This window comes from Falco peregrinus, chromosome 16 (assembly GCF_023634155.1).
Source record: "Falco peregrinus isolate bFalPer1 chromosome 16, bFalPer1.pri, whole genome shotgun sequence".
In the NCBI taxonomy this organism is placed as follows: domain Eukaryota; kingdom Metazoa; phylum Chordata; class Aves; order Falconiformes; family Falconidae; genus Falco; species Falco peregrinus.
Window position 1 is genome coordinate 3,232,134 of NC_073736.1, and position 14,674 is coordinate 3,246,807.

Below are 14,674 nucleotides of genomic sequence, written 5' to 3' on the forward strand. Positions count from 1 at the left end.
GGCCAGGATGGAACAGGGCCAGGCAGGGACCCCAAAGGGCTGTAGGGGACATGCTGCTGCTCAGGACCACCCTCCTGCGTCCCAGTGCAGCGGGAAGGAGGAGGAGAGGCGGTGAATTTGACCTGCAGCCCCTGCAGGGCCAGGGCTACCACAGCTGTCACCACGAGGGCTGCAGCCGCCCGTTACCCTCTCTGTGTGTCAGCAAGGTTGCGTGGGACTGGGGGACGGGGCCACCCAGTCACCCTCATGGGCACAAAGAGCCACTTTGTCCTGGGGCAGCCGTGCCGCTCCGCTGGCACCCGCAGGAACGGCCTCTTGCGGTCAGGCACAATGAAAAATAATTGTGAAAAAGAAACGCTGTAACAACTGGGGGGGGGGCGGGGAAGAGCTGTGTGAGCAAAAGCTGAAAGCCGCAGGAGTAGGAAATAAGATTGTAATCTCCCTAACGAACTGCAGTTAATCAGCGTGAGCAACTGTGAACTGGGGTTTGATGCAGGGCTTGCTACTGGTGCCTGTTTCCAGATGGAACCCTTACGCGACGGGGGGCTTTGCGTACAATAAAGACCCCAAAGTCACCGGTGAACGGGACTGTATTGAAACAGAGGTACTTGGACAAACTAACCCCGGTGTCAGCACGTGTTGCTTTGCTTTGTTTTGTTTGGGGAGGTTTGCCAACAGACTTGGCTTTTGTTCTCAGGTTTTTTGGGAGCAAATTAGCTGGAGGAGCCAGGCCAAGGCCAGCGTTACGGGAGAGAGCTGCCGCATCCACTGGCTCCTGGTTCGGATGGCCCCTGGGAGTCTTTGCCGTTGCCTTCTGCGGGCTTGGACCAGACCCTGAGCCAGGACTCCTGAAACCGGGGGTCCTGCAGTCCAAGGGCAAAGACCTAAATGAAGCCCTGAGCACTGTTACCTTCCTGTACAAGCACTTAATCATACAGAGCTGTTGGCCCTCCCAGATGTTACCGCTGCCCCCCGGAGAGGAGCTCATCGTCTATGGCCAGCTCACCAGCATCTGTGTCCCCCTTGGGCCTCCGCAGACCAACCCAAAACCCACTGGTGGAGCCTCTTTCCATGGCTGGTGTCTGATTTCTTTTAACGGGCTGTTTCCCACAGTGGGAATCAAACCCCCACACTGCCAGGGAGGGAGGGCAGGGCCTGCAGGGCCACAGATGCGTGGGGAAGGAGGTCTCTGGGGGCCAGCAGCTCCAAAAGCTTTATTGCTTGTTGGTTTCTGCTAACATCTACGTGACCCCAGTGATTAACAACCACCTTCAAGGAATGCACGTGTTAGCTAAGGACACCCCAGCCTTTCTGTGGGGGTGGTGAGGAGGCACCGCTCTGTCTGCCAAGGCTTGCCACGCACCCAAGGGCGCAGCCGGCGATGCAGAAGGGCCTGCTGGTAGAAACCAAAAGGGAACCGCAGCCCTCGGCCACGCGGTCCAGACCCACATGTGGGGAGACCAGAGGAGATGGCCCCGCCGCCTTCTCCCCAGCGGTGGGCTGGCTGAACCCCCTGGTGTGCAGCTGCGGCCCTTCCCTGAAGAAAATGGGAGCATCTCTGCCTTCTATGTAGTCATCTACAGGCTCTGTGCCGGTCCCCACTTGTCTCCGTCCAGAGATGGCCATATTGACCGTGTCCGCTCAGAGGGACGTGCTGGGCCCCCGCAGTTCCCCGCTGGGCTCTGCCATCCCGTGGGGCTAGTTGGTGGGCTCTGTGGCCATGGGGTCCGCATCCGGAGGTGGTGGCACGCCACTGTTCCCACCGTTGCTCACGTTTTCCTTGCCGTTGTCCGTTGTGGGGTCGCTGCCTTTATCCTCCACTTTCTGCTTGAGCTTGAGAGAAGAATCCCTCTGGGAGAGGAAGGGTTGGTAGCCAGCAAAGCCTCCTGCGCTCACGTTTGTACGCTTGTCTGGGGACAGGCAGAAGAAGGATTGTTTACCTGGGGTCCGAACGGACCTTTCGGCTAAGGGAAAGGGCTGCAGGGTCTCTCCTTGCCAGAAGTGTTGGGGTATCTTCTCTAAAAGATGGGGGTCCCCCCAGATGCCCCCAAAGGGGGGAAGATGGGTGGGAGGCAGGGCTCATGCCCCAGCCAGCGGTGCTCGGGAGGGGCAGGGAGGGTGTGATGGCCGGTCTCCTACCTCCAGGCCCGATGGGGTGCATCAGCCGGTTCATCTGGACGTTCCAGTGCTTGACGTTGGTGCTGGCCTGTCGCAGCTTCCGCTGGGCTGCCTGCGAGGGGGCGGAGGGGAGGGGTGAGCCAGCCGCCCCGCAGCCCCCCGCCCGGCACCGTGGGCGGAGGTTTCCCTTCCCTGGGTAAGCCTGGATCGGGGTCTCCCTCCGGATGGAGACGCAGCTCGCCCTCCTCCAGGTCTTCTACTCCTCCTCCAGTCCTCCCCCCTCCACACACTCCCAGTGTGGTCATTGCTCTGGACAGCAGTGCTGTGTCCCCAGGGCAGGACGCACCTGTCCCATCTCAGCCACCAAATCCCCCCGTGCCTGCGCCTGGCACAGCTCAGAAAGCCCCCGAGGCGATGCCAGCTCGGTCCCCAAAGCTGTGGGTGGCCGTCCTGCCCGCCCCCCAAGCTGGGGGTGACTCAGGGAGGGCTGGGAAGTCCCCTGGGGCTGGCAGTGTGGAGCAATGTGGCACCGATGTGGCGCTCACCATGACGTCTTGGTCCACCCGCTGCCTGTTCACTCTCACTTCTTCCAGCTGCTTCTGTGCCTCTTCTAGACACTTGTTCTTGTTCTCCATCTCCTGCTTGAGGACTTGCTTCTCCCGCTGAGTTTTGATGATATACTCCTCTTGCTCCTCCTTCAGCTTCATCAGCTGCTTCAGCTTCTCCTCTTCCTCAGCCAGTAGCCTGTCAACAAAGAGCAAGAGCTGAGGATGTCCCTCTACCACGTCATCCACCAGCTTCCCCCATCCCTGCTGACATACTGGGAAGTCACCAGCACACCCCAGTACCTGGGGAGCACTGCATTGCCCTGGGGAGCGCGTGCCCGTGCCCGGAAGCTGCCCTGGGAGTGGGGCTGGTCGGGGAGGAGCAGGGATGCCCTGGTCCTACCTGGCCTGTGCGTATCTCACGGACTCCTCGTCCTGCCGTGCTTTCACCTCCTGCTGCAGGGCTTCCTGGAGACGCTCCTGCATGTCTTCCAGCTCCAGGATGCGCTTGCGCTGCCGCTCTGCCTCTGCTTCCTTCAGGACCATCTCTGCCTGCATGGAGGCGCGAGCCTGCGGCAGAGAGAGGAGCCATCAGCGTGGGCAGGTGGCAGAGCTGCTGCTGCCGTTCCTGGGACCCCCCGTACCCCTGAGCAGATGGGGCCAGACATCTCCCACACCAGGGAAAGCCCACGGAGACAGTTCCAAAGCAAAGCCAATTCCTTGCTCAGGAGACACATCGCGTCGTTTGGAGCCAGCGCTGGCTGCAAGGTCAGAAATGGGCTCCGTGGCCATCCTGGCACTAGCACGGGCCTGTCACCTGCCCCCCAGCTGCACACAGCCCGGGGCAGGTTGTCCTCATCTCCTGCTCCTTGGGTGTCTCCTGCACAGCGGTACTGACCCCTCCACCCCTCGTCCCCAGGTCACACGCAGCCCCCAGGAGCCCAGAGGTGATGGGTGGCTGCAGCATCCTTGCAAGAGCAGGACACGCTCCTAAAAGCTCCCCCAAACCCCCAGGCTGCCAGGGGCAAGGGCAGGGGAAGGAAGCGTCCGTGCCACGAGCAACCCAGCCCTGTGGCAGGACACGTCGCGAGGAGGCACCCACCTGCTCAGCCTCCTGCAGCTGGATCTCCAGGGTCCTCTGCATCTCCTCATGCTGCTGCCTCCGCCGCTGCTCCTCCTCCTGCAGGAGTATCTCTGCCTGCCGCTGGGCCTCCTTCAGCAGCTCCAGCTCCTGCAGCTTCCTCTCCTTCTCCTCCTGGAGTTGCTTGAGCCGCTGCGTCTCCTCCTCCTTGGCCGCCTTGCGCTGCTCCCGTTGCTCCCGCTGCTCCCGGCGCTTCTGCTTCAGGTCTTTGTGCAGGGACTTCTTGCCCTCAGCCTGCAGCCGGATGGCCGTCTGGATGGCTGGGGAGGGAAGGGGGTGGTCAGCGAGGACACAGAGGGGGGCACAGGGAAGCTGGGGAGGGGGTGCAGGGTGGGCACGGACCTAGGGTCCACTCCTGGCGCTGCCGGGTGTCGGAGGCGCTCATCTCGTAGGTGCGGGAGGAGGTCTTCACGCAGAACATGCACCTCTTCCCATCTCGGTCGGGGAGCACCTGCAGGGAGAGGACCCAGGACGGCGTTACTCCCCTGTCCCCCACCTCATCCCCATCTTCTTCAGCCAGAGGACCGGCTCTCCCATGCTCTTGGATGTGGAATTGTGTATTCCTGGGGGCTGAGGGGGATCTCCTGGGTCTCCCGTCCTCACGCTGAGCACCACCTGGGCCGTACCTCCACGCAGCAGTGCTTGTCCAGCGCGATGCTCCCCTTCTTCTCCTTCCGCTCCTCGCTCATGTAGTAGGACAGGACACTGGGCTTGAGCGTGAACCACCGCTCCGACCAGTTCCTCCTCAGCTGGCCCTTCTTCCAGAGGTAGCCCTGCGCCCGAGACACACAGGGGTCAAAACCAGGGTGGGGGCAGGGCAGAGCTTGTGCCCCAGGACCTGTGGGCTCCTTGCCTGTTTGAGCACGTCCTCAATGACCTCCTGGTACACCTCCTCCACGGCCATGCTGACGGCCTCCTGCTCAATGCCGCGCAGGAACCGCCCCGAGTTCACCATGTCCAGGAACTGCCAGACCGTCAGCCCCCCCTGCCCCTGCGGCTCCTGGGAGAGGTAGTCATCCAGCTCGCCAGAGTTCAGCTCCACGTTCATGGCTGTGCAGATCTTCTTCAGCAGGTACTCCACCTGTGGGGACGGGGAACTCAGTGATGGGGAGAAGCGAGGGCTGTCCCCACCCCACCGACCCATTTCGGAGAGCCCAAGCCCACATCTCTTTCCAGCCTGGAGACGCAGGACCCTTATCCCAGAGGCATCACCCTTGTGATGGTTGATGGTCAAGGCCAAGGTGCTCCAGGCAGGAGGCAGGCTCAGGAGGTTGGCGGTGCGTTAGAATTTGACCGCTGTGAGGAGTTTTTTCCTTTTAACCACAAGGCTGAGATGTTTGGGGCTGGTTTATCTGCAGAGTGAGAAAGCTCTGCCGAGTCGAGTTCATGGGGAAGAACAGACTGAGGCCGTTGCCCCGCACCCCCAGCCTGCAGGGCAGGTGCCTCAGACCACAGCCCTGACCTCAGCACCCCTCTGGTTTCCAGCTGCAAGCGTAAAAACACTGGGGGGGAGGAGAGGAAGAGGTCCCTATGGAGGAGATGAGCTTTGTTTTGAAACTGTAAATAGATAGCTTCAAAAAAAGAGCTGAAGTGGTTGACGTGATGATGGGAAGACTCATTTCAGCTCAAGTTTTGCTGCCAGCTCTCCTCTACCCACAACCTGGGGGACCAAGGAGGGTGGGTGGCCGCAGTGAGCCACGCAGAAAGGCAAAACACACCAAAGCCCTTGCACCCCTCTGGATATTATTTTTTAATTTTTTTTTTACATCACCTAACTAGGAGAAGGGTAAGAATTTAAATGTAATTTATTTTTTCCTTTTTTTTTTTTTCTTACCCCCTAAACTGAGCCCTGTGATCTGAAAGATGATTCAGTTTGTCACGGTCTGGGGAACAGGAAAGACCTCTCCCAGGGAGCAGGAAGTGCGGTCACCCTCCTACGTCTGCGCAGTGCCACGCTGCTTGTCTTTTTTTATCCTTTTTTTTTTTCTTTTCACTTTTTCTGCTGATCTCAGGAGGTTGATGGTGTAGAAGCAGATGGCAGCTGCTAGCCCAGTCGAGCTCCTCCTGGCGAGGCCGCTCTGAGCTTATCCGTTCTCCCTCAGATCTGCCCAACTTCTCATGGGGGTTTGATCTGACCCTTGGAGAAGGGAAAACCTCCCCCTCCAAATGCTGGGTGGAATTTGGGGATTTGGAGATTACTACCAGAAGCTTTGCTGTGCCCTGGGTACCTTGCTTTTAACTCTCAGGATGCTGGGCACGGGGTGAATGCCTGGTGGCAGCGGGCATGGAGAGGGACAACCGGGTCTGCTCCACCGCTGCCTTTGTTCGTGTAGGACAGCCCAAGGGACACAGCCCCATCCAGCCTGACACCGATTTCATGGGGAGCGACCTCCCATTGCACCAGATTTTAAGGGTTTCTCATCATCTCCTCTTTCCCACCCATAAAAATCAGGAGTTCTCCTCCAACACCGTGCTCGACTCAACCCTTGGGTGAGATGCAGGGGCTTCGGGCAAGGGACCCGCCCCAGGAGGAGCTGAGCTGCGGATGCTCCTTGGCTGCGGCTCTGAGAACTGGCACATTCATTTCAAAGCCGGGAAAAGAGCTCGTTGGTGTAGGCTTAGACCACGGAAGTGCAATACGGACCAGCCCACACCTCATTGTCCAAGACATCAGCATTTTGGAGGGGTCCTTCCAGCTGCTCCCAAGTCATCCCCTTCCCCCTGGGCAGCAGGGCTGGCCATGGGCCTAACAGGGGGTGTCCAGGGATGACAACCCCCTCATCCCACCCCTGTCTGCTCGCTCTCACACCCTGGAGCTCCACATCTTGCAGGATGTGATGGGACATGCCAGGAAGCGATAGTGGGATGCGTCATCCCCAAATGGGGCTCTGCCAGCACACGCAGCCCTGGGAGGACGGGGGTGGGGGGGCACGAGAGGCAGGTCCTACCTCATCTGGCACCATGACGAGAGGGTATTTGTCTTCAGACAGAAAGTTGAAGAGACACCAGAGCCTGAAGGCATCTTGGTGGGATATAACGCTATTCCCATTGCGGTCAGGCTTGTAATTCTTCTTCGCCGTCAGGGTCCAGCAGAGCTCATCAAAGTTTTCTTTGACAAAAGCACCTTCCTCCACCTGCAGGCAGGAGTTGAGGGGGTGAGCATGGTGCTGCAGGGCTACAGAGGGGGCTTCTCGGGGCGGGGAGCGCTGGAGGGAAGAAACCCTCACACCTGAAACCAAACCTCCTGTCCCTGCCGGTGAGAAGCACAGGGCGACCGGTACATGGGACACACAACCGGAGTGTAAGTGGGCGCTGCCCATTGGTGCCAGCACAGGTCAGGCCAGCAAGGCATCCTTTTATATATATATATATAGATAGATTTATATATATCTCGGGTATAGAAGATGCTACGGGACTGCTGCAGCACTGTGGCATGGCCATGGTGGCTCAGCCATGACCTGCCGGGCTTTGGAGCACATGTGGGAACCCCGTGGTGAAGCACCAGCAGGACCCCGTGGTGAAGCACATGCAGCATGGCATGGTGCTCTCCCAAGCCCACCTCCCCAGTGCCTCCATGGCTCCGGGTCATTCCCAGTACCCCCTTTGACCATGAAGAGGAACTGGGGCTCAGCGAAGGGAAGTGTTAGCCCACGGGCAGGCAGCATCAACCGCAGCCCCGCTGCCTGTCTGTGAGCTTCTGTGGCCACTCGCCCAGCATTGCTACTGGCTTCATGTGGCTTTTGGCCTGTTATTGGTGAACTGTGATGGGGACCAAGGGAGCCTGGCCACTTCTGGCTGCTCCATCCCAGCTGTGCGAGCTGTGTGCTGCTGGCACGAGGGCAAACTGCAGCCTGTGGTGGCCAAGCTGGAGAAAAAACTTCGGGTGGTGGAAAGCTGAAAGCCCCTCTTACTAGGAAAACCCACTTCCCCTTCTCAGGCTGCCTCTGGGATTTTATTAGCCATGGTAAAACCAGAAGAAGAGGGTTTAAAGGTCTTTTCCCAAAGAACTGTCTGGGAAACTGGAAGGATTTTGGCTGCTCCGTGCTGGAGCAAGCAGGCTGGGCTGACCTTGGGCAGCTGCCCCGGGCAGAGGGAGCCAGGGAAGACTGCCCTCGCTCACCACAGACCAGATCCCTGCAGCTGAGATCAGCATCCCTGGATCAAGCTGGGCAGCTCCTGAACCGCTCAGGGCAAGGCAAAGACCGGCACGGACGGACACCAGCACGGACACCGGTATGCTGGGAAAAGGCACGGCTCAGCCCTGGGGAAGCGGCAGGGCAGGGCAGGGAAGGGTTACTGCACCCAGCTCTGGGCCCCCCCTTCTTTCCAGCGCACAGTGGAAGAAAGTTGTCAGTCATTTTTCCTCTCCTCGCATGCCTGGAGGAAACACGCACCCAGCCGCAAAGTCTCGCTGCTGAGCCAAACAAAGGTGCCTTTGAGTCGAGTGGAAAAAAGGGAGAAAAGCCCCTGCCCGCCCCAGGCTCTGCTCCTGCCCTGGCACCTTGTCCTCCTCCCTCTCCTCCTCTTCACCAGCTGAGGTCACACCTCAAATTTGAACAGGGGTGGAGAGGAAAAAGGGGCTGATTTCTCTCTCCGAGCTCTTTAGGAAATGTGGGCAGAGATACACCTCCGTCCAGAGCCTTGACGGAAAGGGCTGACTTCATCCTTGCCAAGAAAACACTGAGGATTAAACATTTCCCACTCGCTGCGGCGTTCACCTGCGGGCTCCCCACCTCTCTATATCCTTTTTCCAACCACCGAGGCACAGGATCTCCGAGAGCGGAGGGAAGCAGAGCCGTGGGGGTCCCGCACGATGGGGGAGCAGACTGGGCACCGTGGTGTCCCCACTCGAGATGCAGCCGGTCGGGGGGGATGGTGGAGGGGCTCACCTTGTCCAGGATGTACTTGTTGAGGTACGGCATGTAACCCTGGCTGGACACCGGCCCGTCGTCGTCATCGCGGAAATGCTCTTCCAGCGCCACGGGGTCGTGGGGGATGCACAGCACCGTGTACAGGTTGTGAGACAGCACCTGGCCGAGCACGAGGAGATGGTGAACAACCCCCAGCCCTGCCCCAGCGCATCCCCACGAGGCCACCCACCCGCCCGGGGACCCTGCCCTGCCCAGCATCACCTCCCTGCAGCCACAGCACCGAGGCACGGTTTGGGTTTGGCAAAGGGACAGCGGAATATTCCCAAACGTAAACCTTAGAGAATCATTTCCAAACAGGCAAAAATTGAGGATTTTTCCACATGAGGTTTTTTTTCTTGGCACACAGGGAACCCTTTTTTTTTTTTTTTTTTTTTTTAAGAGCTGTTTCTAACATTACAGAGCAAACAGGACAGGACATGCTTTGATCTAGACAAGATGATAAGCCACCCCAAGCCATGCTGTTTGGCAGCTGCCCTTAGCAATTTCTTGAAAACATAACTGATGACGGCGCCCAGCGTGGCAGCGGTTGCTTTCTGCCAACGGGGCAGAGAAAGACACAAAGGTGAAAATAAGAAAAGATTTATAAGAAACTAAGAAAAGGTTTTTGTCTGCAAGGGAAGCAGATGATGGAGACCTGGAGACATCCTATCTCCAGAAGCACTCCGCCAGCGTCACCAACCAGCCTGTTTTTGTCCAAATCCTCCAGAACAAAGCGTGTTTTGAAGCTCCCAAATTTCCCACGTGCTGGACAGCCCACACCGCTGCCGCGCCAGCAGCCGGAGCCAGGCTGCCCACGAGCACCAACAGCCTCTCCGGCTCACGGTGCCGGGCAGGTTGTCTGCTTGTCTTTCCCTCCCAGCAAGCAGGAGGTGGTTCAAGGAGCATCCCAAACGGATCCCCATGGCACCAGGGTTTGCAGAGATGGCTTGTAGGATCTGCAGATGCTGCTTGCCAAGGTTTCAGGAGAGGGGCTGGAGGAGCTGGTGCGCAGTATCCCTGCTCCTCTCTGTGCAGGACTGGAAATTTCCTCCCAGCGGGAGAGGAGCTGCCGGAGGCCATGCCGGCTGCTGCAGCTGGAGACGGTTCTTGCTCAACCAGATTTTCTTTCTCTTTTCCAGCCTCCGGACCGATGTTATCAGCGGGCCTCCACCCTGCGCTCCCACACAGCGGTAGCCCTGAGCGTTGCTGCCATGGCTGCGCTTTTTGGGGTTCAGTGTGGCCCTGGGGTCTGCACAGGGGTGGAGAGGGATGGAAGCACCCTGGGCATCCTCTGGGATAGCTAACAAATCCATCAGGACGGATTGAAAGTTTGGGAATCACATCCTGTTCCCCGTTTCCAACATAGGGCCTCGTTCCCATCTCTTACATCTCCTCTCACAGCACCCCAAAAGCCCTGGGGGGAGTCTTGCATGTGCCCCCCGCCATGGCCAGCACCCCGAGCCCCTCCATCCGCCCCAGCACGCTGCAAAAGCCCCTCCACTCACCGGAGCAGCCACCTACAGAATGGAAGTGGGGCAGGGTGGGGAGGAGAGCCCTGGCCAGGCTGGTGATGGGGCGCGTGGGGCCAGGGCTGCCCCAACCCCACAGAGAGAAGAGGTGAGAAGCCCCCTCCGGGCTCTGGAATGAAGGACAGGAGTGGAAAATAACAGGGGGGGAGAAGGGAAGGGATGCTCCGAGCGCAGTTTGGTGGCACAACCTTTCCCCTGTGGTGTGCAGGGGGTGGCTGGAGGGGGCTAGAGGTCTGCCCAACACCCCCCAAGCATCCCAAATCCCTCCGAGCAGCAGCCCTGATGCTGTTTCTCCCCCCTCTCCCCCCCGCTCCCCATCACCCCTCACTCCCACGCCTGCAGCCACTGCTGACAGCAGCTGGAGTCGGGGGTGGAATATTTAATGTGGCTGGAGAATGGCAGGCCCTCTTCTCCCCCAGGGAAGACGTCAGGGCTGATGCCAGGGCTGGGGGTGACCTTTCAGGCTGGAGCTTGGCTCCCCGTGTTAAACAGCCCAGTGGGTGGGAGCGGGGGGGCTCAGGGCTCCTGCACCACGCAGGGAGCATGGCTGCTGCCTCAGTTTCCCCATGTGCAAGCAGACTGGCCCTGCTGAGAAAATCAAAGCTCCACCGGCACTGGGGGTGCAGGGAGCCCTGTCCCAGGGGACCCCCAGCAGCGGGAACCTTTCCCAGCTGTGAGGGCTCCTTCAGCTGCCCGTTTTCTGTAGCGAGGGGGATGCGAGCGGGGACGGCTGCCTCGCCACCCCATCAGCCAAGCCCCCTCGACTCAAGCCCAGCCCCAGGACCACCAGTTCCTGACCTCGAGGAAGGCTTTCCCCCCTGCTTGAACGGCTGAGCTGCTCGCAGACCCGTTACTGGCCAAACTGGGACCCACTGGCCTGTGCCGAGTGTATTTTGTGCATGTAACAAGCAGAGGAGCTTTCAGACCAAGGCAGGCACCTCCATCCTGCTGTGGGGGAGGGTCCATAACCCAGCTGTGCTGTGCCACCCCAGCCCCCCAGGCACCAGTTATACCCAGGGACCCACAAGGGCTACGCACTCTTTCTCAAAAAGCCAGCAAGAGCCACTTGCCTGCCATCTGCACCCCGAGCCTGCAACCCCACGCAGTGACAGGGGAATCCCTGTGCCCCCCGACATGAAGCCCGTCATTTAAACCGCCCCCCTCCCCCCCCACCTCCTCCTCTCCACTCCCCAAGAGCTTTGCTGTCAGGGCAGCCTCAGGAGACAGAGCCCTTGGACCGCTCAGCAAACCGCTCCTCTCCCCCTGAAACAGGGGCAGGAGCGGAACAGAGGTGCCAGAAGGCCCTGGGACGGTGCTTTGTGGCTCCCACCCGCTGCCCTAGCTGGCCACAGCCCCCTGAAGGGCTCAGCTCTGCCCACCGGGGCCGCATCCCGCATCCCAGCCAGCATCCGCGGCCGTGGGGAGTAGCTCCCCCAGCTTGGCTGGGGAGGATGCAACGGCACCGAGAGGACACCCACTCATCCAAGAGCAGCGCTGGCGCGTGCCCACACTGGTGACAGAACTAGCCGACATCTCTCGACACGTAGCACCCCACCACCAGGCTGTCCTTCCTTCCTGTGCAGATACACACCTACACGCAGGCAGACGCTGCGCTTGCTCGCCTGGGAGCGGCCATACAAGGAACTCAACCGCTGGACCCAGCGGCTCCCCACGGCTTTGCCATCACGCTTCGAAACGCCGATAAATTCACTTGTGCAGCTGGCCCGAGAGCGGGCGGAGGAGTTAAGCACCCAGCTCCCGTCGGGGTGCTGTTGTGTGCCGGCGAAACCCCAGCACAAGCTCTTGGGGCTGGTTTTGTTGCTGTCGCTGCAAATGCTGCGCACACCAGCCTTTCTCCCACCCTCGCTCATCATCCTTCTTGCAGCAACACGCCTGGGCGAGCGAGCAGAGCGCGCAGAGCGCAGCCTGGGGAGATTTCGGAGAGGGCATGGCGATTGTGGCTTTAACATGTTATAGCTCCAACCTGCAAGATCCTGGGGTTTTTCTGCATGGAAATAACAGGAATGCCGCTGCTGGCTCGTGTGGGCTGGGGCAAACCCCGGCCAGTGCTCGGCTTCAATGGGGGATGGAAACGCTGCCCCAGCCTCATGGTGGGCAGAAAGTTATCGTCATCAGGCTGCCCTGCCGCCCTCCCGGCGGGTGGAAAAGCGGCGAGAGGTGACTCTCCCCCTCTGAAATGTCACCCTAGGCAAAGCCACCATAGAGACACCGTCCCCAGCACCCCCACCGCCCCCGCACCAGGGTTCGAAGCTCCCCGGCCTCCCCAGCAGAAACTCTCTAGGAAATCACCGTTAAAATTAGGGTCTTGGTGGCCTCAGCATTGTCGCCGGTGATAAAGATCTCACAAGATTAGTGCTGCACGTGTGCACGGCCGCTGGTTTTGGGGCCAGCAGCACACGTGGGCTGGGCTCAGGACCCAGGGGCCTGGTGCAGGGGATGCTAAGGGGTGCAGAGCAGCCCTTCTTTGGGACTAGCAAGGGGAATTAGGCTCTGGCTTGCTTTGGGATTTTCCTTAATTCCTTCAGCTATTTCCACAGTTTTAAGTAGGTGAGCGTGGCTCACAGGCGCACATGCAATGAGGTTCTGGGGAGCAGCCAAAGCTTCTCAGCAGCTGAACAGGAGGAGCCTGGCTCCCGCTGCTTCTCCTCCTCACCCCTGCAAACAAAACTGAATTTTGGGGCAAAACATGCCCCCACTGCCAAGCCCAGCACCTTCCCTGCAGGCTGTCCTGCGGGAAGCCCCCAGAAGTAGAGGGAACGGAGGAAAAGAGGTTTCTTTGCAACATTTCTGGCAGGTTGGCGGCAGCTGCCGAGCCCTGTCGCGACACCTCCCCGTGTTTGGAATGTTTCTAGCTCAGGTCTTCCCTCCGCACTGCAGCCCCCTGCTCCAACCAGAATTCCCAACCCTGGCACCAGCCTAAGAACAGGATGCTTACACCGCAACACAAAAGGAGTCCTGTCGTTTGCAAAGGGAAAAAAAAAAAAGATAAAAATCAGTAATTACTGTCGAAGCTGAGGTGCAACCTGGCAGATTCGCCTATACCCCATCTCGGAGGCAGACAAAAAGGTTTTTAAAGCCGTGATGGGTTTAAATGAAGGGCTGAAGGCAGGAGCCCTCTGTAAAGCTGCTAAGGAGGGGAGTGGGGGGAGAGGGGAAAGCAGAGATGGTTTTTAAAGTGCTGTTTTATTTCTGGCAAGATCAGTGAGTTTTCATTTAAAACCAGCCTGCCTCTACGTACCGAGCCGCTGGTTGAACAGGAAGAGAAATGTGGGTGCTCCAGCAAGCAAGAAAATATAAACCCAGTTTGGGCTGCTAGTTAGCCATAAAAAGCGTAAGAAACCGAAAACAACAAAAAATTCGATTGCACCTCATTTTCACCTACAAAATACATTTGAGCATTAACTCCCCCACTCTTTTTTTTTTTTTTTCTAAAGGGAGATGAGGCAGAGCCAGAGAGCGTCACCAAAAACAGCGTAGAGGCAACAGCAAGGTCTTACTAACTGTAGTATTTCACAACTCCTCCGTGAAAACCCAGGAGAGATGCAAAGCATCCCTGGACCCGGTCTCCCTTCGCAGCCCACCCACCAGCCCGGCGCTGGGGCCAGCCGAGGCCCCTGGGGAACTCACTTTGAGCTGGGATTTGGAGACCTTGCCGCTCTTCTCCACATCCAGGGCGGTGAAGGCGTACCAGATGGACTTGAGCAGCTCCGCTCGCAGGTCCATGGCTACAGGCGGCGATGGCAGAGGCGGCTCTGTCGAGGCCGAGGATCCGGTTCCAGGAAACCGCCTGCCTCGGCAGCCTTGGGCGGCGGGGGACGCGCGAAGCTGGAGCGCCATCTGCTTGGGCACACCCCAGAGAAGCCCACGGGTCACAGCATGGCCCCACGGGTCACAGCATGGCCCACAGGTCCCTGGGCTGCAGGGTTTTCCCTGTCACCAAGGGATCCCCCACGCCGAGGGAAGCACAACGCTGCCGGCGCGCAAACAGAACGAGGGCTGTAACCCTTCCTTAGAGATCAAAAGCTTGCTCGGCATTCGTCTTCTGCGGAGAGAAATCCCCTCCCCAGCTCCGGTGGCAGCTTCCTTTCCTGGGATTTAAATGCAGAGGTTCCCCAGTCCTGGCTTCAGCTGGGATCATTTTCTTCTCACAACAGGGTTTTGCTTTTGTGCCTTTTGCAAAGGTTCCAGCCCTGCTTGTTTTGGGATCAGCCACACCGAGGAAGGTGAGCAGCGATCGAGCCGGCTGCTGCCCTCCCGGGGCTCACTGCAAGCTGCTTGGGTAGATCCAAAAAATAAACCAGCTGATCGCCGGGAACCTGTGCTGCTGCTGGATTTACGGTGGGATGTGATAACTTTAAAAGGTCTTTTCCAACCTTCTATGGTCGTCTCCACACTGGCTTTGTCCACAAA

The 14,674-nt window shown here is 59.0% G+C and overlaps 1 protein-coding gene across 1 annotated transcript; it reads right to left on the bottom strand.

Annotated features, from left to right (window-relative positions):
• Window positions 1-572: 572 nt before the first annotated feature.
• DEF6 (DEF6 guanine nucleotide exchange factor) lies at window positions 573-14,160 on the bottom strand. Its single transcript, XM_005239643.4, has 11 exons — window positions 13,892-14,160; window positions 8,694-8,834; window positions 6,753-6,938; window positions 4,658-4,885; window positions 4,431-4,577; window positions 4,147-4,255; window positions 3,766-4,064; window positions 3,067-3,233; window positions 2,664-2,862; window positions 2,140-2,230; window positions 573-1,910 (listed from the first exon to the last, which is right to left on the bottom strand). The coding sequence occupies exons 1-11, from the start codon at window positions 14,099-14,101 to the stop codon at window positions 1,699-1,701; spliced, it is 1,989 nt and encodes a 662-aa protein (XP_005239700.2). The 5' UTR covers window positions 14,102-14,160; the 3' UTR covers window positions 573-1,698.
• Window positions 14,161-14,674: the final 514 nt, after the last annotated feature.

Bases quoted from the DNA above. Each gene is read 5' to 3' on its own strand.
- DEF6 (XM_005239643.4), bottom strand. From the start codon at position 14,101: ATGGCGCTCCAGCTTCGCGCGTCCCCCGCCGCCCAAGGCTGCCGAGGC. The intron at 8,835-13,891 runs GTGAGTTCCCCA...GTGCTCGGCCAG, and splicing joins TCTCCAAATCCCAGCTCAAA to GTGCTGTCTCACAACCTGTA. The intron at 4,065-4,146 runs GTCCGTGCCCAC...TTCCCTCCCCAG, and splicing joins GCGCCAGGAGTGGACCCTAG to CCATCCAGACGGCCATCCGG.